Raw genomic sequence first — 27,438 nt, 5'->3', positions numbered from 1 at the left:
ACAGCTCATGCCGTGAGTTCCAGGGGAAGAATAGTAGCTAAGAATTTTCCTGAGCAGCGAGGAGTCCTAACACACACACACACACACACACACACACACACACACACACTTCCATTATTTTTTTAAAAGAGATTTATAACGTCTTGCCTTTTCCAATAATTTATATTAAAGGTACTTTGCAGTATCATTAAATACTCTTTTTTTAAATCACTTTTAATGGCTCCATTAAGGGTAATATTATTTATTCAGTTTGCCACCCTCAGTTGTTAGATATTTAGGTTGTTTCTGATTACTTGTATCAACAATGCCGAGTTAAACACACAGCATTTGTTCAAATCCCTGATTATTTCATTAGGGAAGTTTTTTTTAAATTGAAGTATAGTGGACACAATAGTTTCAGGTGTACAGAATCATGATTCTACAATCCTATATGTTATGCTATGCTCATCATTAAGGAAATTCTTGAAAGTGGAAATAGTGGCTCGAACGTATCAACCGTTCTGAAGGTTCTCAATCTCAAATTACTTTCCCAGAGATTTTGTTTCCTTGTACACACCCTCCAACAGTATATGTGTTTCCCTATTCTTTTTTTACTTACCTTTTGCCAGTCTTTCATTGGAGCTTTACTGTCTTCTTCATTTAGAAGAGCTCTTTACATATTAGACGTATAACCCTTTGTTATAGTATGACAGACGTGTCTCGATTTATTGTCTATCTTTCCATTTTGTTTATGATGTTTTCAATTTCATGTCCTCAACACTGTAATGATTTCTGTCTGTGATTTCTTCCATTACTTTTACACCTTAGAAACAGATCCAATTAAATGTCTTTTATGGTTTTAATTTTTCTCTATATCTCTAATCAAACTAGAAATTATTTTAGCTTATGGTGTGAGATAAGGCTCTAATTTGCATGTTTTCCCAAATAGCCACCTTTACAGCACTATTTATTGAAAACTCCATCCCTTCCTTCTGTTGGTTGTGGAACTTCAAAATAAACAGAAGTCACAAGCAAATATGGAATTCCTAAAAACCATTCCTCATTCGCTTGCCTTTTGCTTGTAAATGATAATGTCAGACCCGACGTCAGTGACGGGGGCATGCTCAGAGGCATCCAATTTCCCTTGACACTGACCTGCCGCTTATAGAAAGCAAAGATGACGCTTGTTATACTGTGAAGGAGAAAATGTCAAGGAAACAGTGTTTATGAATTAGGTAGTTTGGAGTGATGTCACAGAATCCAGAAAGTTCCTAAGACCCGTAAGTTGAAATCAGCCACTTGTTTTAGCAAACACTCTTAGGTCTGCTGCACCTTAGGACAGACAAATGAAAACACTCCAACATAAGCAAAGATAATTGTTTAAAAAAAAAAAAAAAACATTCTCCCCCCCCTTTTTTTTTGCTTACATTTTGGTTTTCAAAATATGGAGGATTATGACCTTATGAGTCCTAGGGCGGCACGTTTATTTTTTTAATGCTGGAGTTTGAATGCAAGCGTAGCCACCTACACACAAGTAAGAATTTCCATTTGTTGTGGAGTGACAGCCCCCGTGTAAACCCTCTCCATTCTCTGGTTTTTAACCCACTGCAGGGCATGACCCCCCTGATGTACGCCTGTGTCCGTGGGGACGAGGCGATGGTTCAGATGCTGCTGGATGCCGGAGCTGACCTGAATGTCGAGGTGAGGGTGCAGAGGGCTGCAGGGCCCCTCGGCCTGACAGTCCCCCGGGGGAAAGGAGCAAAGAAGAGAGGGGGCTTTTTCTCCCCAGAGCCACCACGAAGGGTGCTCAGTCCAGCAAATAGGTCAGACCAGCTGGTGGATTTCCTGTATCCCAAGGCCCCAGCCCAGCCACACTGCAAGGAACTGCCTGCATGTACATTTCATTTAAAAACAACCTGCAAGCTGCGAGGAGCACCTGCTTTCCTTTGCTTCAGCGGAACTGATCCATTCCTTCGGGGATCGGGGCAGAGAGCGCACTCCTGAGCCATCAGCCCTTTCTGCCTAATACAGAGCTGGTCCATATTCCCTGACTTGAGGTTTAGCTCCCCCAGATCCTCCGCCCTCCCAACCAAACCCTGATTGCTTCACCTGTTGGCTGAGTTGAAGCCACAGGTCTTCAAGCCAATCACAAAGCTTCCTAGAGGCAGTGTGGTGTATAGAGTGGAAAGCGCACCCCCACGGGCTTTAGAATTTGACACTTGGGCTCAAATTCGGGAAATGCTGAGTCTTAGCAACTTGCTTGGGCAGGAGGCTTAACCTTTTGGAGCTCCGCGTCCCCATCCGCAACAGGGAGAGAACAATCACACCCATCTCAGAGGGTCGCTGGAAGAAATAAATACAAAGGGTACCTAGCATAAGTTCGGGACTCAGTTAATATCGGTTCCCCCACAAACACCTCGAGGCTCGTAGTAGGTGAACTCACGCTTTTTGGCCATGTTCTATCCTGTCGTTCTGGCAGCCAGCGATCGGCAGCCCCAGAGGCTGGGAAGGTTGGCATGCTGCAGTCCTAGCTCAGCAACCCTATAAACTTGTTAGTGCAGAATCAGATGTTCTCGTAGTCTTAGTACTGTGCTTTTTTTTTTTTTAAATTAGTGAATTTGATACTCATCTGAGGAAAACAGGCAGTAGACACAGTTTTGCATCCAGGCCATTTTGGATATTACAAGTCTCAAGTATTGGGGATTTTCTTGCCTGTTATGAATCCCCCACCACCGTGCAGACCCCTGCAAGGGCTCCTCATCTTTGGGTCCTGGTGGGCTTCTCTGGTCCTCTCTAGCCCATCCCAGCTCAAGGCCTTTTCCCAGTCAGGTGATCAGTGAACTCAGCTGCTCTGAATGAAACAGGTATCACAGCTAGATAGATGCCCCCAGGAGTGTTTGGGAGAAAAGCCATGTGTGGGTGCCAGTCCTGCAGGACCCCAAACTTCAGCTGCCCTGCTGCCTCTCTTTTGGCCTAGGATGTGTCGAGGCCCCCATATTGAAAGACCAAGATCAGATCTCATGGTGTGTCCAGGGAAGGGTTTGTGCCCAGGTTTCCAACAGCATGAGGGTCCTAGTCTCCTAGGAAGCCAACCGAAGAGTGAAATGAGGACATGGTAGGGTGAGCTGTGACCAGATGGGAATGTCACTCCATCAGACGGGTGGTGGTCTTCCCTGGCTTGAAAGCTCGAAACAGACCTCCCCTTGCCTGAGGTTCGCTGCTGCTGAGAATCTCCCCTAAAGGTGTGGACGTCATGGTCTGGCATCTCACGCTATCTGACGTGCTGCGGCCCTTTCCTTAAGCAGAAAGAGGGGACAGGCTGGGGAGCTGGCCCACGGTAGCTGCCATCACAGCTCCTCCAAGGCACCTTAGAGGAGGTCAGAAATCATCAGTTTAACTCCTTGCAGGTGAGGAGCCAAAAGGAGTCCTTCCGCTGCACAGAGGACTTCAAGTCACTACCCCACTGTCACCAACGTTTCCCAAGACACTTCCAGGATGCCCTTCTGTACATCTCTAGCCCACGTGCCCAGCCACAGATAGGTCCGACTTGCTAGTCTAAATATTGTGAAGGTCACATTTTGAAAATAACTTCAATTTGTTTATAGGTTGTCAGTACTCCTCATAAATATCCATCCGTCCACCCCGAGACCCGCCATTGGACGGCTCTGACTTTTGCTGTGTTGCATGGACATATTCCTGTAGTTCAGGTATTAATGGATTTCCCTACCCACGTCTGACCTTTAATTTTACCTCCTCCATTATGCAAATCTGTACCTCTCCCAGCATGCACATTCCCTGAGGGATTCATATTGGTTAACTGCAATGAAGTATAGCACATTCATATCATATAGATGCAAATATCATATGTAATGATCTATATGGCCTGGCTTTAACCAATATGAAATGATCACAGACCCACACGCAGCCTCACACACACGAGTGGCAAACGGATGAAGCTGTTCCTGGTTGCTCGGGGGTGGGGCCTGAGCTGTGATGTTGCGGATTTGTCCATTTTGCTTGTCGTAACGTGAACGTAAGACTTGGCTGGTGTGAGACCTTGGAACCTCCCCTTAGGTGTGACCCTGGTGCTTGTGTAGAGTCTAGTGGTTTCTAACTAGTGGAAAGAAGCATCCCCAAGTCACCAAGGGAGTGGTTCGAAAAGACACTTGCTGGGATCCCACTTACTGAGAATCTGATCCCAGAGGTCTAGAGGAGGGCCTTTGCACGTGTCTTCTGAAACGGCTCCCCAGGTATGGAGAGATGCCCTCATCCGAGGTCCCTTGGGCATTGAAGTATGTATTGCTTGGGCTTTTTCTGGTTGTTGTACAGTTGGTGTTCAAGGACCAGCCGTCCAGTACATTCTAGATCTTAAACTCGGTCTTCAGTGCATCTGAAAAAAAGAAATCCGCATCCAGGTCCATTACTCCCCCTGGCGTCATCGTGCTGAGCTTTGGGTACATCGGGAACGCTTGCTTTTATGTGGTCCAAGCCTCTTAGAAGTCTGCAGTGCAGGAAGGAATGTTACAGGGACCACGGGGCAATGGTGGAGAGCCACAGGACTCTTTTGGTGTTTCCTCGGCCATGGGACTCCTTCAGGCAGATCCAAAGTCATGTTCCAGGAGGCAGAGTGTATGACGTGTCACGCTGAGAGCTGACTTCTGCGCTGTAGAATGTCATGGCCAGTTCACTCCTGGTAGAGGGATATAGTAAAGGAGGGATGGGGGGGGGGAGTGGCCTAGTGGACACGAGGCATCCCCAAGCCTTTAAATCAAGAACAGGAGCAGCAGGCAGCCAAGCAAAGCCAAATGAAGTCAGGCCACCTGTCCCCTGCAGGTACACGAGGCATGGAATGCCATCAGCAGCCCTCTCCTGGCTGTGCCCTCAGGGAGCCCTGGGCAGGGAGTAAAGAAGGCAGATCTCTCCCCCTCGTTTTCCATTAGCAGTGCTGAGAGCACATTCACTGTGAGTGAGGCCCAGCATGGACAGCTTCCATTTTTAAGAAGCCCAGGGATCTTCAAGAATATAGCCCAGAACGGAGTACACTCCTCAAAGCTCACTCTGCCACTTAAGTAACTGATCTCGCTGGCCAGGAAACTTAGCATTTGCTAAACTATCCTCAGAGCTACCCAGGGTGTTCTAGAAGGGATGCGTGCCCTGGTTGGCCCAGGTGGTCCCCAAACTCTTTGGAACTCAAGATTCTGTGGTTCTAAGAGACCGTTCTGATGCTCTCCGAGGCTTTGTGTACCCAACCCTAAAAAGGGAGTCTTCCAGCACTCTGGCTCCATGAGCGTCTAAGCTTCTAGAAACTTGAACGTACATATCAATCACCTGGAGATCTTGCTGAAAGGCAAACTCTCATTCAGTTGGTCCGAGGTGGGGCCTGAGAGCCAGCATTTCCAACAAGCTCCCAGGTGATGCCAATGCTGCTTTCCGCGGACCACGCTTGGATAGTCCGAGCTTCTGGGAGATTCAGGAGGCTGTCAGTTCACCCTCCGGCAGACAGCTGCCCTCACCCTGTGCACACGGCCCCTGACCCAGAGGGAGGGCAGGAACATTGGCATCGCAATGACTTCCACCAGCTTTTCCTGATGTGTCCTCACAGTGCGTGTCCTTTAAATGTCTCCGTGGCCACTCTTCCTCCACAGCTGCTCCTGGACGCCGGGGCCAAGGTGGAAGGCTCCGTGGAGCACGGCGAGGAGAACTACTCAGAAACACCCCTCCAGCTGGCCGCCGCCGTAGGTAAGAGCCGCTGAGACTCGACCCCGCCGAGGGTCTCCACCACCTTGGCCCTCAATGTGTCTGTGACTGTATCTTTGCTTGACTCGCTTATAAAACCCCCTTCTCTGGGCTTGCAGGAAATTTTGAGCTGGTTAGTTTGCTGTTGGAGCGTGGTGCGGATCCCCTGATAGGAACCATGTACAGGAATGGAATTTCTACCACCCCCCAGGGTGATATGAACTCTTTCAGCCAGGCTGCAGCCCACGGACACAGGTAGGCTAGGATGGGCCAAAGCCACAAGGTCCCAAGTGGTGCTTGTTAAAAATGCAGATTCCCAGGCCTACCCCAGACCCACTACATCTCTGGATGTGGGGCCCAGAGGCAGGCCAGAGCCCAGGCCCGGCCAGAGTGGCCTTACCTGCCAGCTTCCTGCTCAGAGCCAACTCCACGCAGCGCACATCTACTCAGACTGCCTCGTTTCGTCCCTTCCCGATCAGCTTTCACCTCACAGAGATGCACTCTTTGCCAGGGTTGGTCAGAGCCCATCACCTCAGCTGCCAGGAAGGGAGAAGAATCCATTTTAAAAATAATAAAACCCCTGACGTTTGGTTACCACTTGTCTACATTTCCTTCAGGGTTTACCCTGTCCTATTTAATTCCACATAACCCAAGTAAAGCCAAGTCACTGGGGGACCCCGTGCAGGCTGATGGTTAAAAGGGCACAGTTGTAGAACCTTCCAGATACTTGAGGAAAGCACTTAGCTCCAGACTGCCCTCAAGGAAACATAGCCAGCCATGCCCCTCCCCCCATCTCCTCCATCCTTAAAATATAAGCACCCGTGGTCAGGCCTCTGAAACTACCACCCCTGAGTCATTCCCGTCATTCCATTGTCTCACATGAGTGGTGTCCCCACTTCCCACACCCTGTCCCTGCCCCAGCAAAGCCCTTCCATCTCTGAGTGTCTTCCTCTCTGGGTTTATGATTGACAGGAATGTGTTCCGCAAACTGCTCGCTCAGCCAGAGAAGGAGAAGAGTGATATCCTGTCCCTGGAGGAGATTCTGGCCGAGGGGACTGACCTGGCGGAGACAGCCCCGCCTCCCCTGTGTGCCAGCCGCAACAGCAAGGCCAAACTGAGAGCCCTGAGGGAGGCCATGTATCACAGCGCTGAGCATGGCTACGTGGATGTCACAATTGATATCAGGAGCATAGGTCAGTCTGGACACCCTCCACCGCTGGGCACAGCACCCCTGCCCAGCCTTAGGTCACACGCACACGCACACGCACACGTGGGCGCGCACACACACCACGGGGCCAGGGAGCTTCCTGTTTGCTGGTTGGAGCACTTTCAGGCTAACACACCCACACGACCCCCAAAGACAGCAGCAACCCGCCAGCCCCAAAGGTCACTTTCTCATGATTCCCCAACTCTGGACCCTGAGAATTTAGGAATTGGAATCACCTGGGAGCTTGTCCGAATACAGATTGCCAGGCCCTACACCCAGAGGCTCTGCTGTCGCGGGTCTGGATGAATAAAGGCCGGAAATCTTTATGTTTAACAATCATCCCAGGTGGCTCCCAGTGGTTGGTGAATCACTGCCTTAGAGCGCCCAGCACCATGAAGCCGCGGCCAGGCTACCAGCTAGGAGGAGGGCATTGCTTTCTTACCGGGCTCGCCCACGGAGCTTCGGGCCGCAAAGCCACTCCCGGGAAAAGCTCGGGTGGCTCTTTCTGGAGTGAGCTAGCTCAGACCCATCTCCTCCGTGTGCCCAGGGAGCAGGCCCGCCCAGCCTTCCCCGTCTGGGGGCAGCGGCCCCGCCCCAGAACAGCGGGACCTAGCGCGGGCCTTCAACTGACCTGGAACGGCAGGTCGAGGTGGGCGGAGGGCCTGAGGAGAGGCCCCGCTGCCGCTGTTCCGGACGTGGGCCTCTGTCTCAGAGTGACTGTGTAGTATGTGGGACGTTATGCCATTGCCCTGAGGCCCTGTTTGGCAGGATGATGAAGGTCTGCTCTCTGCATGGCCTGCTCCCTGTAAACAGGAGGGAGACCCGCTCTTCCTCGGTGGCTCTCCGTGAGCAGGGAGAAGCACAACACAGCAATGAGCTGCTGGACAGGTTTCTGTTACAGGAGGAAGGCCTGATGAAGCACCCACAGATGGAAAAGGCGTTTTGCACGGGGGAGTGGCAGGGGTATCCTCCTGGGTCTTTCTGTGACGCCCGTGTCCGTCCTGGACGGGGCCGTAAATGGTCAAGTCCACCGATGGGTGTCACCAGCTCTGAGCTCTCCTCTGGGCGTGATGTACTGTCTCGTCCCAGGCAAGCCCCTTCCCTCCCTGAGCTTCCGTCCCCCCAGCAGGCAGAAGGGGCGAGGTGAGCGGAGGAGTCAGGACCCAGAAGTATGGAGAAGGCATGAGCAGCGTGTGGCAGTTGCATGTTCTCCATGACGGTGATAGCTGGTAAAATGCAGCTCCTGATACTGGGAACAGCATGCACAGAGCTGAGGGAACTCGTTTATCATCTTCTGTTTCGACGTCTGCAAGTCTTTGGGGGAGAAAAAGCAACACTGACCCAAGTCAGGCTCTTGTCTTGGTCTCGTCATTTGGTGCTGTCCTGGGGAGAGGCCAGCTTCCAGATAAAAACACACCTTCCGTTGTGGTTGTTTTCTGCCTTGTCCTCTCCTCCCCTCCATGCCCTCCCTTCCCCCTCCCAGGGGTCCCGTGGACACTGCACACGTGGTTGGAGTCTTTGCGGATCGCCTTCCAGCAACACCGCAGGCCTCTCATCCAGTGCCTGTTGAAGGAGTTCAAGACCATCCAGGAGGAAGAGTACACGGAGGAGCTCATTACCCAAGGCCTGCCCCTGATGTTTGAGATCTTGAAAGCGAGCAAGGTAGGAGAAGTTTAACGCTGTTGCGGTCGGTCGGCAGCAGAGAACAAGGGGGGAGGTTCACGACCTCAGCGGTCCCTTAGCCTGGTCTCGCCCTTCAGGTAGGAATCCCGTGGTCACGGCCGCTGGTGGCACATGTGCCCAGCTGGCTAAAGCTACTTGTGCCGTCATTTGTGGGCCGCTGTCTTGCTGAGCACCTGCTGTGTTCCAAAGCTGTTGGGCACATGGGACAAAGTAGAGAGATACCTTCTAACCCAGGGAATTTACAGGACAGCTGGGGTGATCATGCTCATACATGTGCCCTGAGGCCATCCGAGGGTTAGGAGACAGTGTTCAGTTGGGTGGCACGGGCTCTGAGAGGTGTGAGTCGGTCAGGGAAGGTGTCACAGAGGTGATGAGACGTGAGCAGGCCTGGATGCACAGATAGGAATTTGGCGGGAAGAGGGAAATAGTACAGCTCCTCCGATCAACGGGCTACAGACCCTGCAAAGCCAGGCCCTGGAGAAAGCTTTTCGGGTACAGAGGATCCAATGAGTGTCACCCCTTCCTCACACCTCCTAATTCTTGCAATGGGGAAATGCTGCAACCCCATAAAAAACATCATTCCAGCCCTTGGGCCATTATGAGATCCATTCTTAAAAATTTATTTGGGGTCACTTGTTTGGCGATACCATATAGATGTCTGGTCCCAGCCAGTGGGCCACGCGGCATTGTGTGCGTTGCTGGAGAGCTTTGAGGATGGACGGCAGTAGGTGCCCATCCCCCAGCCATCCATCGGGGTGGAGAGCCACGGGCAGGGGGAGACTGTGACAAATGCCCCACCACTGTGGCCATGGAAGCACCGGGGATGACCACTCTGCCTGAGAGGCTCTGAGGAGTTTGTGCATCAAGGACCACGTACCCTGAGGGCTTCTCAATGGGTCCCAGGGGCCTATGTAGCCCAGTGCTTCAGGGCACGAACTTTGGAGCCAAATTGCAGGGATTCAAACCTCACTGCACCACTTAACTAGCCTGATGACCCCAGTCAAGTTACTTAACTTCTGTCTGCCTCAGTTTCCCTACCTGAAAATGGGGACAATCATTCTATTGACCTCTTAGGCTGGTTGTGAAGATAACACGAGTCAGCGCCCTTCAAACTGTCCCTGCAACTTAGTGAGTGCTTTCTAAGTGACCGTCATAAAGATGCCCCCCCAGAGCATGTGGGGCCTCCACTAGTTCCCAAAGGGTGTTCTGTAAAAACCATCCCCTCGAAATAGTTAACACCCCATTGCAGGGCACGTACCAACCAGCCATGAATACCGACCTGAGAACAGGCCGAACGTCCACTCTTTCTGCAGGCTAACATTGGATTACTCCAGTTTCTCTCCTTCAGGGCCTCGCATACCCTCATTCACAAAGGCAATGAGGTGTTTCCCAAACTCATTTGGCCTTGGAACCCTTTTATAATGAACTGTCTCAAGACATAAATGAGGATTTTTTTTAAGGTAAAATATACAGTTTATATTTACTAAATGGCAGGCACCCCTCTAAGCACATTATAAGGATTAACTCAGTCCTCACAAACAACCTTTGAAGGAGGTAATGTTCTTATCCACATTTAACAGATGGGTAAACTGAGGCACAGAGAGGGTGATCACTTGCCCAGGTCACAGAGTTGGTAAGTGGCAGAGCTGGGCTTGAACCCAGGCAGCCTGGCTCTAGCAGCAGCCTCTTACACCTTCTTTCTAGAATTCTGGGGCTCCCTCTCAGACAGTGGAGCCTCTGGAGTCTCAGGGGGAATGGGCCTCTGAACCAAAAGGGCAGCGTGGGTTCCCCTTGCCAGGCTGGGCCGACAGGCGGCCCAAAGAGTGAAGAGGGAGCGGAGAGCCACCTTCTCCGGATGGCATGGTTGGCCCAACAGCAAAGCTGCGGCAACACGGCCTGTCTGCTGTCCGAGCCTCGGAGCACCTGGCGTGGTGGGGTCCGAAGCAACTCTCATGAGATATTCTCATCAGCAGCCAGCCTTAGTCCAGAGTCTCAGGGCCCCCCCTGCGGGCTGGATTTGCACCTGATGGAAGCCCCACCAGGACCCAACATGGGAGAGGAGTGCCAGCCCTTGCTTAATGAGCCACAGTGATCGCAGAGAGCAAAACCTGATGAAAGCATTTCAAAACCAACTCTCCCTTCCCCTCACCCTTCACCCCTCCAACTTGAATGAATGAATGAATGAATGAATGAATGAATGGTACTTATGCCTGCAATTACCTAAGAAACCACTTTAGTGAAAAACATTCCTAAGTCTGTTCCCAAGGTTAGGTGTTCTAGCTTGTTTTTGATTTCTTGGTTTTTGTTTGTTCCCTTTTTCAAGCTATAGTGGAAATTCCAGAAATTACTGAGGCATCCCATGTACTAAGTAAACCTAATCTATAGGTTTTTAAGTAAACTTTATTTTAGAGTTTTGGAGCATGTCATACATGCAGAAAAGTGCACAGATCACAACTATAGAGCCTAATGAGTTTTCACGAGGTAAACCTACTGTGTGATCAGCACCTAGGCCAAGAAAGAGAACATTACAAGCACCCCAGCAGGCCCCTTATGCCCCACTCAGCTACTACCCACTGAAGGGCAGCCCGTGGCTGGGGGGTGGGAAGAAGGGAGGGACTTTTGCCAGGAGATGTGGACTAGAGCCTGCTCCCCATCAGCCATACTGATCTTCAAGGGTGGAGGGAGCCAGGGATGAGGCAGGAGCAGCTCCTTGTCAGGAGCGGGCAGTCTGGGAAAAATGGTGCCCTCAAGAGTTGGGTTTGCTCTTGTAGGCGTTCAGTGGCGACCCCTACTGGTGGAGTGTGGTATTACATGTGTTGCCGGCCGGAGGAAAGAAGAGTGATCGATTTCCTGTGGCTGTAGTGTGAAGGCAAGCATTCCCCAAGCGTGAGGGATATCACCATGGTCAAAAGAAGACTGGAGAGGGATGAGGGCAGAGAAATTCAGAGAGTTGAGAAAGCGCCCCAAAGCTTGCACTCCCATGTATCCTGTTGCAGGGTGGTAGCCACACATCACACAACTGCCTGGTATTGTTCCTTCTCCTTCCATTAGTGGAGTCCTGTTCAGATCGCATCTGCCGTTCTGTGTGGACAGGTATCTGGTTTTATCAGATGGGTAAGAAATAGTGGATAAGGAGATAGAAATCCCAGAAATAAATTCACTTTATGGTCAACTCCCAGAAACACAGCTGCCTTATAAAGTGAAGCAGATGCCTTCCCATCCTGGACTTGTGCTCATTCTTACCTTACTTGAAATCTGGTTGCAGATTTGTTTTGCTCCCTCTTCTAAATTTTACCTTCAAAAGAATTCAGCATCTCTAGATTTTCAGGAACAGGACAATATAGCCATTTCTTAATACACATCTGTTTAAAGAAAGTCCCTGGTCCCTTTCTCCCACGCGTTATTCCCCAGGGCATTGACTCATTCCACAGTCACCAGGTCTCATTATGCTGCAGTGCTGATGGGATAGACACATTCTTTCTCCTTCTGGAGCTTGCTATGTCCAGGGAAAGGGCAGACACACAGTAAGCTAAGAAGGGGATCAGCAAAAGAGAGTGAGAGCTTGATACATGCCATGAAAGAAAAATTAGACAATGATATAGTCTCTGGGGGTGGGGCAGGCAAGGCGTAGTCTAGACAAGATGTAAGGAAGGTCTCCCTGCGAAGGCAGCATTTGAACCACCACCAAAGGGAGGAAAAGCTCCAGGCATGCAAAGGTCTGGGGCAAAAGCGTTCCAAGTGGGGAGTGCGGGAGCTGAGGCTCTTAATGGAAACGTGCTCGGTGTGTTGAGGCAACAGGAAGAAGAGCAAGGTGACTGAGGCAGTGGGACAAAGAGATAAGAATCAGATTGCATGGAGTCTTTCTCCGTGGTGAAAAGTGTGGGTGTCCCTCCATGTGCCATGAATAGAGCATCACTGGAGGTTTAAGACAGAGACAAGACCTGATCTGTGAGGATTTTATTTTCTTGTAATTTGTACTTTTTTATTTTTTCTCAATTTTTAATTGAAACATCTTAGTTTTTTAAACTTTTGATTTTGAGATCATTATAGATTCACAGGCAGTTGTAAGAAAAACTATATACTACTATGTACCCTTTACTCAGTTTCCCCCATTGGCAATATCTTACTAGACTACAGTAAAATATCACAGCCATGATATTGATGTGATATGGTCAACATGCAGAAAATTTCCATCACCCACAGGATTCCTTCATGTTGCACTCTCTTAGCCAAACCCATTTCCCTTCTGCCGCCACCCCTGGGAACCACTAACCTATTCTCTACTTCTCTAATTTTATTTTGAGAATGTAATGTCAGGGGCGCCTGGGTGGCACAGTCAGTTAAGCATCCGACTCTTGGTTTTGGCTCAGTGTCATGATCTCAGTGTCATGAGATTGTGCCCCTCATCGGGCTCCACGCTCAGCAGGGAGTCTGCTTGAGATTCTCTCTCCCTCTTCCTTTGCTCTTCCTGGTCATGCTTGCTCTCTCTCTCTCTCAAATAAATAAATCTTTTCCAAAAAAAGAATGTAGTTTCAGTGGAATCGTAAGGTATATGACTTTTTAGAATTGGATTTTCTCACTTGGCGTCATTCTCTGAAGATTCATCAGGTTGTTGGCTGTATTCATAGTTTGTTTCTTTCCGTTGCTGAGCGGTACTCCATAGCGTGGACATACCATGGTTTGTACAACCGCTCGCCCACTCAAAGGACAGCTGAATTGTTTCCAGCTTCAAGCCATTACAAATACAGCTGTGCTAACCAGTCATGGGCGGGTTTTTGTATGAATGTATGTCTTCATTTCTCTGGGATAAACGCCCAGGAGTGCGATCGCTGGGTTGTATGGTAGCTGCGTGATTCGTTTTTAAAGAAAGTGCTCAACTGTTTTTGAGAGTGGCTGTACTGTTTGACATTCCCACCAGCGAAGTGGGAATGATCCAGTTTCTCCACATCCTCGCAGTTTGGTTTTATTGCTCTCTTTTATTTTAGCCATTCTGATAGATGTGCAAGTGACATCTCGTGGTTTTAATCTCCATTTCCCTAAGTGGCTAATGGTGTTGAACCTAGTTTCATGTGCTTACTTGCCATCTGTACGAGCTCTTCGGTGAAATGTCTCTTTGTGTCTTTGCCTGTGTTCTAATTAAGTTGCTTGCTTTTTAGCTGTTGATTTTGAGTGATACTCATCTTTCATCAGATATGTGGTCTGCAAGTATTGTCCTCCATTCTGTAGCTTTTCTTTCTGTCCCCTTGACAGGGTCTTTCACAGAGCAAAAGCTTTCGATTTTGAGGAAATTGAATGGATCAGTTTCCCAAACTCCTCGCCTTGCCCTAAATCATGAATATTTCCTCCTATTTTTTTTCTAGAAATTTTAGTCCTTTGTTTTATACTGAAATCTGTGATTCATTCTGCATTCATTTTTGTATGAGATGTGGAACGTACATCAAGGTTTTTGGTATTTGTGTGTTTCTGTTGGTTGGGGTTGGTTTGCCAGTCAATGTGTAGCGTTCCAGCTCCATTTGTCGGAAAGGCTCTCTCTCCTTCATTGAATTACTTTTGCACATTTGTCAAAAGCGAGTTGGGCATATCTGTGTGGGTCTGTTTCTGGGTCTCCACTCTGCTCCATCCATCCATGTGTCTGTCCCTCCACCCTTACTGTACCATCTCAATTAGTGTAGCTATAAATTAAATCGTGAAGTTAGGTAGACTTATTCTTTCCATTTAATTCTTCTTTCTAAAAATGATTTTAGCCATGTTCTTTGGCTTTCTATATAAATTTTGTGGGTTTTTTTTTTTTCAATTAAACTCCACCCTCGATGTGGGGCTTGAACTCACGGCCCCAAGATCGAGAGTTGCATGCTCTACTGACCGAGCCAGCCAGGCACCCCTGCATATAAATTTTAGAATAAACTTACTGTATCAACAACAACAACAAAATCTTGCTGAGATTTTGATAGGAATTTTGTGAAACCTCTGTGTCAATTCAGTGAGAATTGACATCTTTACTATGTTATATCTTTCAGTTTATGAATTGTATGTCTCTTCATGTACTTAGATTGTCTTTGATTTTTTTTTGAGATTGATTTATTTATTTTAGAGCGAGAGGGAGAGCAGGGAGAGGGGCAGAGGATGAGAGAGAATCCTAAAGCAGACTCCCTGCTGAGCGTGGAACCCAGCGCAGGGCTCCATCTCACAATCCTGAGATCATGACCTGAGCCGAAATCAAAAGTCAGCTGCTTAACCGACTGAGCCACCCAGGAATCCCGATCATCTTTGATTTCTTTCATCAATACTATGGAGTTTGCAGCATACAAGTCCTGTTTTGTTTGATTTATATATATGTATTTCTCCTTTTTTTTGAGCAATCGTAAATATAATATTTTATTTTTTTGTCCATATGTTCATTGCTAGCACAAAGAAATACAATTGATTTTTGTATGTTCATCTTGCATTCTGCAACCTTGCTGAACTCGTTTAGTCTAGGAATTTTTTGTAGATTTACTGGAATTTTCTACTTAGATAATCAAATAAAGACAGTTGTATTTCTTCCTTTGCAATCTGACCCTGAAGATTTCTTTGGGGGGGGGGAGTTTTTTTAATTATGAATTCAATTTCTGTAATAGCTATATAGCTATTCAAATTATCTACTTAATATTAGGTGAGTCGGGGTACTTTTTTTTCAGGGAATTGGTTCATTTCATCTGCATTGACGGATTTAGGTATGTAGTTATTCGTCATAATTCCCTTATTATCCTTCCGATGTCTACAGTCTAGTGATAGCCCCTGTTTCCTTCCCGATTTTGTTAATATGTGTCCTCTTTTTTTTTTTTTTTCCTTTGTCGGTCTTCCTACAGGTTTGTCAATTTTATTCATCTTTTCAAAGAACCAACTCCGTGTTTCATTACTTTCTCTACTGTTTTTCTGTTTTAACTTCCATTGATTGCTGCTCTTATCTTTATTATTTGCTTGCTTTGGGTTTATTTTGCTTTTCTTTTTCCAGGTTCTTGAGTAGAAGCTTAGATTATTGATTTGAGACTTTTTCTCTCCTAGGCATTTGGTACTGTTCGTACCCTTCTCCACACTGCTCTGGCTGTGCACCGCAAATTCTGATGTGTCATTTTCATTTTTCATTCAGTTCGGTGTTATTTTTTATTTCCCTTAGAATTTCTTTTTTGACTTATGGATTATTTAGCAGTGTGTTGTTTAGTTACCAAGTGTTTGGAGATTTTCTTATTATCTGTTATTGATTTCCAGTTTGACTCCATTGCGGTTAGAGAATACCTTCTGTATTACTTGATTATTTTAAGTTTTGGAGTTTGGCTTTATGGCCCTAAGTGTGGTCTGTCTTGATATCTTCCACGGACACTTGAAAACACTGCTTTCTGCTATTGTCAAGTGTCAATAAGATTCTGTTGGTTGATGGTGGTGTTGAGTTCTTCCATATCCTACAGATTTTCTCACTATGCTATCAGTTCAGAGAGGGGTGTTGAAGTCTCCAGCTCGAATTGTTTCTCCTTCCAGTTCTGTCAGGTTTTAATCACATAGATGGCAGCTCTGTTGTTTGGCACATGCACATTTAGGACCACATTGTCTCTTGGTGAACTAACCCTTTTATCATTAAGTAATGCACCTCTCTGCTTCTCTGAATTCTCTTCGCTCTGAATTCTGCTTTCTCTGATATTAACATAACCATTCCTGCTTTCCTTTGATTAATGTTTGCATATTTTTTCAACCCTTTTATTTTCAACCTGCCTTTTTCATTATATTGAAGTGATTTTCTTGTAAACAGCATATAGTTGGGCTTTTCATTCACTCTGCCAATGTCTTTTAATTGGTATATTTAGACCATTTCTATTTTATTGATGCTTTAGGGCTTAAGTCCGCCATCTTATTTTTTGTTTTCTGTTTGGTGTCTCTGCCTTTGCTTCTCTTTTTCCTGCCTTCCTGTGGGCTACTTGAACACTTTTTTGAATTCCATTTTTATTTGTCTGTAATGTTTTCAGTAGCTTTTGTATAGCTTCACATAGCTTTTCTAGTGGTTGCTTGCAGTATTAGATTATATATGTAACAACACGGTCTACTGGTACCGTCATTTTACCAATTCAAGTGACGTCATGTTACCTTACCTCTCTTTATGCCCATTTACCCTCCTCCATTTAAGACATAATCATCTTTAAATATTTCCTCTACATACATTTGGAACCACATCAGTCACTGTTATAATTTTTGCATCAACCGTCAAATGTAATTAGGAAACTCAAGAGGAGAAAGAAGGCCTACTATGCTTACCCGTACTGTTGTTTACATGTTCTTCCTTTCTTCCTGAGGCTCCAAGCTTCCTTTTTTATCCTTTTTCTTTCAACTTAGAGAACTTTCTTCGGCCACTCTTTTTGGGGAAGTCTCCTGGTGACAAATTCTCTTTGTTTTCCTTCATCTGAGAATGCCTGATTTCCCTTTCATTTCTAAAATATACTTTCACTGGTTATTATTTGCTTGATACTTCCTTTAAATCAACTTACCATCTGTTAAATGCACTTAGAAAGGAAATACTAAAGTACTACTATAAATAGAAAGCCTGTATCACTTGCCATGAATAGAGGGTACATATCAAGATACATAGGTTCAACTTAAAAGCACTTTACTGTGTGTTCGATTTCATCTTGTACACAATTCCAGTGACAGATATGGGACTGTGTGCTGACCTCGGGGAACTCGATCTGGTGCCCCTTCCATCCCTTTGGTGCGTCCGCCCATACCCTTTCCAGGTGTGTTCCAGCAGAAAGAGGCTCATAGGTCAGCCCAGCATGTTCTACGAGGGAGGGCCCGTCTAGAGACAAACCACTGTTGATGGATTGAGGCAGAGAACTCACTGCCATTTTCCCCTGAAAGTAACAGTGTTTCCACCATCTCCTGATTTTGAGATGTGGCTTTTTTCACCTTTTAGCATTTCACAGTTTGAAATGGGTCTTTGGAAATGGCTGTGTGTATTTAATGAAGTGAGGGTTTTGTTTTTTTTCCTCTTCCTGAAAGCTGCCATTAATTGCATGACATTTTAGGATCTAGAAAAAGAGAGATTGGTTTGAATTATAGGAAATTGCTCTTTGTTTGGGGGGTTAAAAAGTGGCCAAATCTCGGCATTTTCCTTTGGTTCAACCTAATGGTACGTTGTGAGGCATTATCTTTTTTAGCTCTCCTAGCAACCCCACCAAGCAGATATTTTTAATCCACTTTGGAAGAGGAGGCCAAGGCGTGGAAAAGCTGAGTCACTTTCCTAAGGTCACAGAGCTGGTGAATGATGAGGCAGGACCAGGACCCAGCTCCATCTGGCCCCACTGTCCATGTTTTTACCATCGTGTAGAACCCCTACCCAACTCGCCCAAAAAGGACCTTGGGGATCCATCCCAGCATTCCTTTCTGAAGAAAAGAAAATGTTTTGGTATCTTCTTAGGAGAGGAGTGAGGGTGCGAGGAAGAGAGGAAAGATGTCATCCCCAAATTCACAGGAGCCCATCTCAGGAGTCGCCTGCCAAGCGTGGCATTAAGAACATCACTCCGTTCCCCTTTTGTTCTGTGTATAGCCACATGGTTCTGAGTCCTGAGGACCCAAGTTCACCCCATGTGCACATCCAGCATTTTCCATGAGAGACCTGAATGACTGGTACCTAGCAGCATACCAGTAACAACCGCTAACCAGGAGCCGTGTACTCAGCTTGGCCAGATGCCCACCCATCCCCAGCCCACGCCACCTCCTCGGGCTTGCCCTGGCCTCCCAGACTGCCATGCTGTCCCTGAGGGTCAAGCTTTGTGGCGCCTTCGCCTAAAAGCACTTCCGTTAAATATACAACTCAGAGGAGAATATAGGCATCTTCCCAGCACAGCTGCCCCACCTACCCATGCCTCCAAAATAGAGTGAGCTTCAAGTTTGCTTAATTCCTTTCTGTTGCTTTCAGGTTTGAGCCCAGAGTTAACCAAACCCAAAAGATAACCCAGTTCACTGCCCCAAAATGACCATCTAACCCAGCGGGTCTCACCCCACAGGAGCTATTAACTGATACTAATTGCGGTACCCCTTCTTGCTCAGAGGAGCCCTCCTGGAGTCCTGATTCGTTTGGGTGCCGGGGAACCAGAGTGAAGGATACCAACAATCCCTCTAGCTGGAGGAAATGCACAGAAAAGGGCACAGAGCAGACACCTCAACAAACCCAGATGAATTCAAGGGTAGAGTGGGGAGTTTTCTCTTGAGGCTCTGGTGTCTGGAGGAGAGGTGCCCTGAAAGCCTTGAGAAAGGCAGCATTTTGGGGTCCTGACCTTGGGAGCATCACCGTCAACCTTCACATAGCGTCCGGCACTTAGCAGACGCCCGATAAATACTTGAGAAAAGAATTAATGCGTGAATGGCTACATCGCTTAGCACGTGGCGAATGTTCACATTCGTGAGAACTTTAGGGGATGAATGAATAAAGCCCGGGGAGCTGTCGGTGTCCACTTTGACTCTGGACTCTTCCTCTTTCCCTTTCTCCTGAACTTCTAATACTTTCCTCATAATTACCCTGTTTCCTCATGGGGCAGATTTTTTTCCCAATAATAGACTTCATTTTTTAGAATGGCTTTAGGTTTATAGAAAAAATGAGAAGATAGCACAGAGTTCCCCATACAACCCCTCACCCACATTCTCCTATTATTAACATCTTACGCTGGTATGGTACATTTGTTTTAATTAATTAATTAATTAATTAATTAATTAATAAACATGGGTACATTATTAGCTAAATTCCATACCTTATTCCTATTTCCTTAGTTTTTGTCTAATGTCTTCTTCTGCTCCAGGATCCCATCCAGGACACCACATTACTCCTCTCGGCTGACACCACTTCTCAGACTCATTTTTGGTGACCTTAACAAATTTTGAAGAGCACTGGTCAGATATACCATAAAGAAGGCCCTCTAGTGGACTCGGCGGTGTTTTTCTCATGGTTAGACTGGGGTTGTGGGTTTAGAGCAGAAGACTACAGAGGTCAAGTGCCATTCCCCCCACATCAAGGGCACACACTCCCAACATGTGTATTCACTGCTGGCACTGACCTGATCACCTGGCTGAGGTTGGCGCCTGTCGAGTTTCTCACCTGCAGACTTACTCTTTTCCCCTTTTGCCAACTGTTCTCCTTGGAACCAAGTCACTGTGTGCAGCCCTCCCTAGGAGTAGGCAGGGATGGTCCTCCCAGGTAACTTGTAAGTATGTGAGGATTGTCCCTTTGGACCAGACACGGCCAGGCCTTACCTTTACTTTCTCGGATGACACAACACACACTGAAGTTAGTCCACCACCACCGCCCATCAGTCCACAGTCAGCCCCCAAAGAAGAGCACCGCCTACTCAGGCCTCTGTCACAGGCCACCAAGTCCAAGAAGTGCATCTTCCTTCCTTCCCCCGAGGTGGTTAGACACAGCCCACTGTAGACGAGTGAGCCCAGCGCCGATCATCACAGTCTGGGCAGCACATTTTGCAGACACGGGCCGCCTCTTTTCTGGGATCCGCAAGTACTCACTGAGCATGCCCAGTGTGCCTGGCAGTCTGGGGTCACAAGGATGATGAAATGCAGTCCCCCTGAGGCCGACTGTAGACTGTAGTGTTCTGTCGCTGCCGGAACGAGTTAGCACAGCATGGAGGCCAAAGACACTTGCTTATTATTCCGTGGTTTCCACGGGTCGGAAACCAGGCACGGGATCTCGCTGTGCTCTCTGCTTAAGGTCTCACAGAGACCCGAAATCAAGGGGTCAACAGGGCTGTGTTCCTTTCTGCAAGCTCCAGGGAAGAATCCACCTGCAAGCTCATTCAGGTTTGGGTAGAACTGAGTTCCTGGTGTTTGTAGGACTAAGCCCCATTTCCTTGCTGGCTGCCAGCTGGGGGGGGTCCCAATTTTCTCGCAGAATTGTTGCCCAAATTCCCCCACTCAAGCTTGGCATGTGGTCCCCTCCATCTGGAAGCCAGCGACAGCACATCAAGTCCTTCTCGGGCTTCAAATCCCCGTGACTTCCTCTTCTCCCGCATCCCTTCTGAAGTCCTCTTCTGCCTCTAATTTTAAGGGCTCCTGTGATTACATCGGGCCTGCCCAGGTAATTCAGGATAATACACTTACTTTAAGGTCAATTTAAACCTTAGTTAGTAACTTGAATCACGCTTGCAGGGCCCCTTTTGCTCTGTAATGTAACATTTATAAGCTTGGTATCTCGCGATATTCTCAGTCCCAAGGATTTGGGGGGTACCGTCTTCTAGGGACCATCATTGTGCCCAGAATACAGCGCTTCTCAAACCTTAGTGTGTGTGGGAATCATCTGCAGAGCGTGGTAATGTGGGTTCTGCGTCAGTGGTCCTGGGGTAGCATCCGCCTTTCTGACAGGCTCGCAGGCCTCCCTGCTGCCGGTGGGCTATGGAACACACCTTGACGGCCGGCTTTACCCCAGGGGAAACAAACGTGCAGCCTCCGGCTCAGGTCCCACTCCGGAGAGAATATCCATCCATACCTGGGGCTCTCAAACCTAAGAGAGCACCAGAAGACGTGTTAGCATACAGATTGCTGGGCCCCAGCCCCAGTGTTTTTGAGTCAGAAGGTCTGGAATGGGACCTGAGAATCTGCATGTCCCACACACCCAGGCGATGCGGATGCTGCCGGTCCGGGGACCACACTTTGAGAACCAGCACAGGAAGCCATGAGACAGGCAATCACTTTGTGAGTGTTGACAGGAGTGTTTAACACCTTTTGGTCACGAGGCCTCACCTCTGAGAGCAGAATTCCTTTGTCCAATATTGATTGCATCCCCGTAGGCCACTCTGCGGACCACGTCCGAGGCAACATGGTGCCTTTAATCAAACGGTCGATTCTCTTTTCATGTGTGGAGCTGTACCCTTCTGCTTCGGGCGCTCGATGAAATAGATCCAAGAATATCTCGAATCTCGGACGTCATCAGTTGTCCCAAACCCATCTTTTAAAGTCAAAAATAATATTTATTGTGTGTATTACAAAAACGATGCTTGTTTGTTGTAGAAAGTGCAGATGAAAAGGGAAGACATCATAAGCCCACCCAAAGGCGGTGACTCTACTTTTCTAGACATTTCCTATACATATCTGTCAATCCAAGTGTGTGTTTGTGTATGTATGTATGTATATATATATATATATATATATATATATATATATATATATATATATATGGAGGGTTTTATTTCCAAAAATAAATGGTACACACTGTGTTGTAACCTACTTTTCCTAATATATTGTAAATGTCTTTCTACCTCATCCCCATTTTCAGCCCCTACTTTCAACCCCCTTCACCCAATAAAAAGCATTGAATGCTGTAATTCGTGGCTTCCCTCCCACACACCTGCAGATGAAGGGACAGTATTGACCAGCACTGGGTCCCAAGGGGAAGAGGCGAAAACATGAAGGACACGGGGCGGTCGGAAACAGGCTCCTTTGTCCCTGAGCGATCAGAGGCAGCTGTGGTCTATATCACAGAACTTGTTTCCCCCCTTTTTTTGGAGAAAGTGATTCAGCTGAGCATTCCTGTTTCCGGATATGCCTCAGCACCAAAATCACAGTGCTACGAAAGCTGAATCAGGAGCATTTGTGTCTGGGTAATGGAGAGCAGTCACGGGATCACAAGGGCTTCCTGCTGCTATTTTCAGGATAATTCACTGCTTCCAGAATTACGGAGTATTGATAAAGGTGTGTTTGGGGTAAAAACTTGTGTTCTACTCTGTGAGCTGTGAACCTTACTTTCCGATGGGTGGTCAATGACTGGGGCAAGAGAGAAGGACTTAATGGCAAATTAAGCTTTCACCGGTGAACAGACCAGAAGCAGACAACAGACAAACACAGCAAGCACGTCCCGGGCCTGCTGAGCAAACCGAGTGTATGAGGTCTGGTGGGGGGCGGGGGAGGGGTTCTCTTGGAACCTGCCAGAAATTTGTGGGCCCCTCTCACCTGGGGGCAGGCATTCCTGCTGACAGCTTGGATGAGGCCGTGCAGGGCCCAGCCGTGTGAACTCCACTTTCTTTCCCGCAGAACGAGGTCATCAGCCAGCAGCTCTGTGTCATCTTCACCCACTGCTACGGGCCCTACCCCATCCCCAAGCTCACGGAGATCAAGCGCAAACAGACCTCGCGCCTGGGTGAGTTGTGCTGTGGTTTGAGGGCACAGAGGTAGCAGACGCCCCCCAGAGAAGGTAGGTGGTGCTGGAGGGCACGTAAGATGGACACAGCAGTCAGGCAGGTGGAGGTCATGCTATCACTTATCACATGATAGCTGGAGACTAGACCTTGGAAATGTGGACCAGGAGACTGGCCAATACCTCATCCCACTAACTGAGGGGCTTTCTCCCCAGACAGCTCTGGGTCCCATGCACTTCTTGCAGGCAGGTGGATTCCCCATACCGAGGGAAGGCTGAGCTGTGCAGGCAGCTGTCCCCCCCATCCCCCAACTTCTCCCCTCTTAGAAGTCCCTCTTCCTCCCTGAGGAGGAGCAAGCAGGGAACAGTGACAGGCCAGTGGTGTTCCTCTAATGGAGTCCCTCTGCAGGGACCCAGGAGGAGAGGAAACAAGTACCCCCATACACACAGAGACACACACACACACACATACACGGGGAACATACCTGAGCTGAGGAGACTGGACACTCCGAAATCCCATCCAAGTAGCAGTAATCCCTTTTTCTGCTGCTTGGACACTGCATGGGGCTGGCCCTGGCCTAGCCCTTGACCTACCCCATCTCAGGTAACCCTCAGGCCACCCCAGGAGGTAGGCACTGCGGATCACCCCAATGTCTCAGCCGAAGAAGGGGAAGGTCTGCGCTGCTTGCACGATCACTTCAGGTGGGGCTGGGGCTTCCCAGCTCCTCCCAAAGCCATAACTCCTTCCCTCTGCAGTCCCAGCTTCTGGAATTTTCCAGGGGAAACTTTTCCGTTCAGCGGATCCTGGGGCTGCTGTAAGCTGGCTGATCAGTCTGAGAAAAAAAGCAAAGAAATGCTTGGCTGCCTGAAGCCTGAAACACGAGCCTTCTGTTGCAAGAGCCTTTCTCCTTGCTGCCTGGGAGATGATAAAATATTAAAGATAAAGAGTTCCTTTTCCAATAAGGTTGGGGACCTTCCTACTTCCTATGAACTTTTCCTGTAAAGACTGGGAAACATTTGAGAAATGGGAGCATCTGAATGGGATGTTCGTTAGCAAAACCATTCTGTTTGGAACAGGTGAGCTAGTTAAAATTAGTGAAAAGTCTGAATTCCCGGAACCGCTTTAAAGTAGTTTTGTTTCTGTCATGAAGAACTTGTTAATTTAAATGATACAACTTTTCCCTGAAATGAAAAACTTAGTAGCCAAGTCCCATCTTCTCTGTTTCCCTTTATGCCCATCAGTGTGGGCAAACTACAGTGTACCCAAACCGAAACCATTTCTACCTTGTAGAAAGCAGGTGTTAACTAAAATGTTATCGGGGCAACACATTGCAAAGACCAATCATATTAACAGACTTCAGTGATTGAAGGTTACGTTCCCAAGCCATAGTCATCATGTCTGACATCTCGGTGCCTTTACAGGACACCCTTGTTAGAGCAAACATGTGCAAGGGCCGTTTCAATGACACAGCACAAAATCTGCTTTCCTGGAGTTCCAGGCGAGGCAGGAACATTTTTTCCTCCTGAATGTGCTGAGTTTTCTTTCACTCGCAATTAAAAGGGCTTGGTTTTCAGGCCAAGCACTAGAATTCCAGGGGTTAGCACCAAGAGAAGAAAGGCAGGCCCGAGAGGCTCAAAGCTCACAATATGGGAGAAAGGGGGACAGAATATAATTATGAATAAGTGAAATATGGAATATGTAGAGTTTGGCTCTTCAATAGAGCATTTCCTGCTAGGAAAACTAAAAGTGGCCAAACAGTGGTTCTTCGGGGACCTACTTTAAAGGAAAGATATGAGTGATCAGTGACAAGGGTCCCAAGGAATCTCTAAAGGGCCAGGAGGCCATATAAGTGAGTGAAATGGGTTCTGTGTAAGACAGTAGGGAGTGGTGGGGACTGTGGCACACTGATGCCCTACTGTTTGTGATGCATTGTCTTCTTGCCCTCCCTGTGAATTCTGGGAGAGAATGGCTAAAAGAGCCGCAGGTAGGAGACATTAGCAATTTGGGAAACAGGAGTGGGGCTGGTTGGTGGTGGACAGTAAGAGTGAGAGGGAGTGGTTGCTGAGAAGAGGGAGAATGTCACTGCAAACTTTTAGCCTTCAAAGCAAGTGGAGAGGTGAATTTTAGTCAACCCCCAGGACTTTCCTGTGGCCTCTTGTCTCTTCATCTAGGTTATTTAGAAGTGTGTGAGTTTTTTCAAGACAATATTTTAGTGATAGTGGGATTACAAGTGATTTTGACAGTTTTATGCTTTTTTAGTATGTTCTAAGTTAAAACTTTTTTTAACGGGAAGAAGTGAGGTAGCTGTATGTACCGACAGAAATATGATCAGAGGCCCGCCTTCTGGGGCCGCACAGGGGCTGAGGGGCCACCCCACCTTTGAAGGCTGGAAGAGGAGAGTCGGCCAGGAAGGCAAATTCTGGGTCCAAGTTACAGCAGGGTCTGGGCAAAATGGGGCCAGGCCAGGGGTCCAAGATACCACTGTAGGGTGGGCCCAATGGCTGGGATCATGGTCCCCAGGAATCCAGTGGGGTGATCCCCACCCCTAATGGTTAGAATAGGCTAAACCCAGCCAAAGGAAGAAGCTGGAGTTTCAATTCAGGACAGCCCTTTAAGCCCTGGGGAAGGGCCCAGCAACAAGCAAGCAGGTCCCCAGGCTCAGAAGAGGCCTAATGTCCTCCATAGTCTCTCAGAACAAGAATGTGGAACAAGGGTCAAGGCATTCCTCACTCATTCAAAAAAATATTAACGAAGCATCTAGTACGATGGTCATGTTTATTGAGGAATACTGTGTGTCAGCCGTGGTGCTAAGTGCTCTGCAAAAATTCATTCCATGCTCACTGAAACTCGGATGTGGATGTACAATGGGTATGACCATTCCATTAAACAGAAGTGGAGACAGAGGCTCAGAGAGGTTAAACAACTTGCCCAAGGTCACACAGCTGAGATTTCTGGCTTCAGAGCCCTCACCCTTAACTATGTGTTACTACCTTTCTGTTCTAGACACAGAGCAAGGACGTGAAAAGAACAGACAAGGTCCTGACCTCCCAAGCATTCAGGCTCCAGGGAGGCAAAAAAACAGTGGATACACTGTGACAAAAGCACCCATCCCAGGGGCCGGACAGGAGCTGTGAGAGGGCCGGTGGGAGATGCTTGGTCGGTCTGAGGAGGGCGGGGGAATCAGGCAAGGCTTAATGATGGAAGGTGTCTGCACCGAAGCTTGAAGACCACATGGGGTGAACCGGGTTTGGAAGGGGTTGGAAGAGTGTTCTGAGTAGAAGGAACGGCAGGTGAAGGGCCAGAGGTGAGAGTGTATAGCCCTGGTATGGCACAGCACACAGACTGGTCGACAGGGGGTGTGATGGAGGAGAAGGCAGCAGGAGCCCGATCACCAGCAGCCTTGTTAGGAAGCGTGGACTTTACCCTGGGAGAACTGGGGAGCTATGGAAAGATTTATAGCAGAGGAGGGGCGTGATCAAATCCACCTTCAGGAAAGATGACTGTGGTGAGGTGCGCCATTGGGTTGAGGGACCAAGAGTGGAGGCAGAGACCAACAGAGGTTCCTGGGGGTCCCCAGACAAGGGACCACGCGGTGGCCTTAGGGAGGGCCGCGGCATTGGGGATGGAGGGAAATGGGGGAATGGAGAAACACTTAGGAGGAAGAGAGGACGGTGTTTGTGATAGACTGGGTCTGGGTAAGCCCAGGAGAGGAAGGGTCCTGTTGCCTTCAAATCCCTGGCTTGGGCAACGGGTAGATGGTGGAGCCATTCATGGGATCAGAGACACTGGGGGAGGCGCATTTTGCGGAAAGAATCTTCTCACATGAGCTGGGAATGCAGCGCATCCTCAGACTCGGTAGCTTGGGTGCAGACACCCCCAGAGAGGTCATCTTCCATTTAGAGTCTTCTGAAGGTCTCCCTTCGGCACTGCAGCCCAGGTGGGCGCAGGGCGGGTGACCTACTAGGAAGCCCCACCAGAGGCTGGGGTCAGACTGACTTAGGACCTGAGCGGGGCGAAGCCAGTCGGTGCAGGGGTGTTAGTGGATGGTCCCAAGCCGCAGAAGCCCTGAGCTGCGGACAGACTGGCACCTTCAGGGGCTCCGGGGCTCCGGGGCTAAAATGACAGGCAAATCAAGGTTGGGGGAAGGGGAGGCGGGGACCCTAGTGTTGAACAATGCAGGCGCTCCAGTCCGCATGCCCGAGTTCAAATCCTGGCTCTTCCACCTGTCACTGGCTTGAACTTCTGTGTGCCCGCTTCCCCAGCTGCACAAGGGACAATGGTCCCTGTCTCCTGGGACTGAGTACTTTTGCGCGTGTGCGTGCCAGCTTGCACAGTGCCTGGCACGTCCTAAGTGCTCGGTAAGTATCGGCCAAACCGTCTTTGTTGTTGTTGGAGATGAGAGCAGGGAACTGGTTCGCATGCCTGACTCTGGGAGAGAAGGGCTTGGATTTCAAATCCCCTGGAAAACCCCTTTTCCATCAGGCAGAGAGGGCCCTGAGCCCAAGAAGGAGGAGCAAATGTGGGGGGGGGGGCATTCTTAAGAGGCAAGGTGGGGCACACCTTACCTTTCACATCCAGAAGTCATCTGCATCCGGCTGGGGGTGTCTCGCCTGAGGAAGTGCTACTTTTAATCACAAATAAGCTATGAAGATTTCCTATGCAAAACTGAATTTC

The 27,438-nt window shown here is 48.3% G+C and overlaps 1 protein-coding gene across 3 annotated transcripts in view; it reads left to right on the top strand.

Moving 5' to 3' along the window:
• The window catches only part of ABTB3 (ankyrin repeat and BTB domain containing 3), a 299,729-nt gene that overhangs the window by 252,832 nt on the left and 19,459 nt on the right, over nucleotides 1–27,438 (top strand). For 2 of the 3 annotated variants that reach the window (XM_026499737.4, XM_044384464.3), the window contains 7 exons: nucleotides 1,591–1,680; nucleotides 3,585–3,686; nucleotides 5,625–5,718; nucleotides 5,835–5,970; nucleotides 6,688–6,908; nucleotides 8,406–8,584; nucleotides 22,661–22,766. In XM_026499737.4, coding sequence (XP_026355522.1) covers nucleotides 1,591–1,680; nucleotides 3,585–3,686; nucleotides 5,625–5,718; nucleotides 5,835–5,970; nucleotides 6,688–6,908; nucleotides 8,406–8,584; nucleotides 22,661–22,766 — 928 coding nt within the window. The remainder of the gene's footprint in view (nucleotides 1–1,590; nucleotides 1,681–3,584; nucleotides 3,687–5,624; nucleotides 5,719–5,834; nucleotides 5,971–6,687; nucleotides 6,909–8,405; nucleotides 8,585–22,660; nucleotides 22,767–27,438) is intronic. The other variant, XM_044384463.3, reaches the window with a different exon arrangement.

This window comes from Ursus arctos, unplaced genomic scaffold, assembly GCF_023065955.2.
Source record: "Ursus arctos isolate Adak ecotype North America unplaced genomic scaffold, UrsArc2.0 scaffold_21, whole genome shotgun sequence".
Classification (NCBI taxonomy): Eukaryota; Metazoa; Chordata; class Mammalia; order Carnivora; family Ursidae; genus Ursus; species Ursus arctos.
This window is presented reverse-complemented; position numbering and strand designations above follow the sequence as displayed.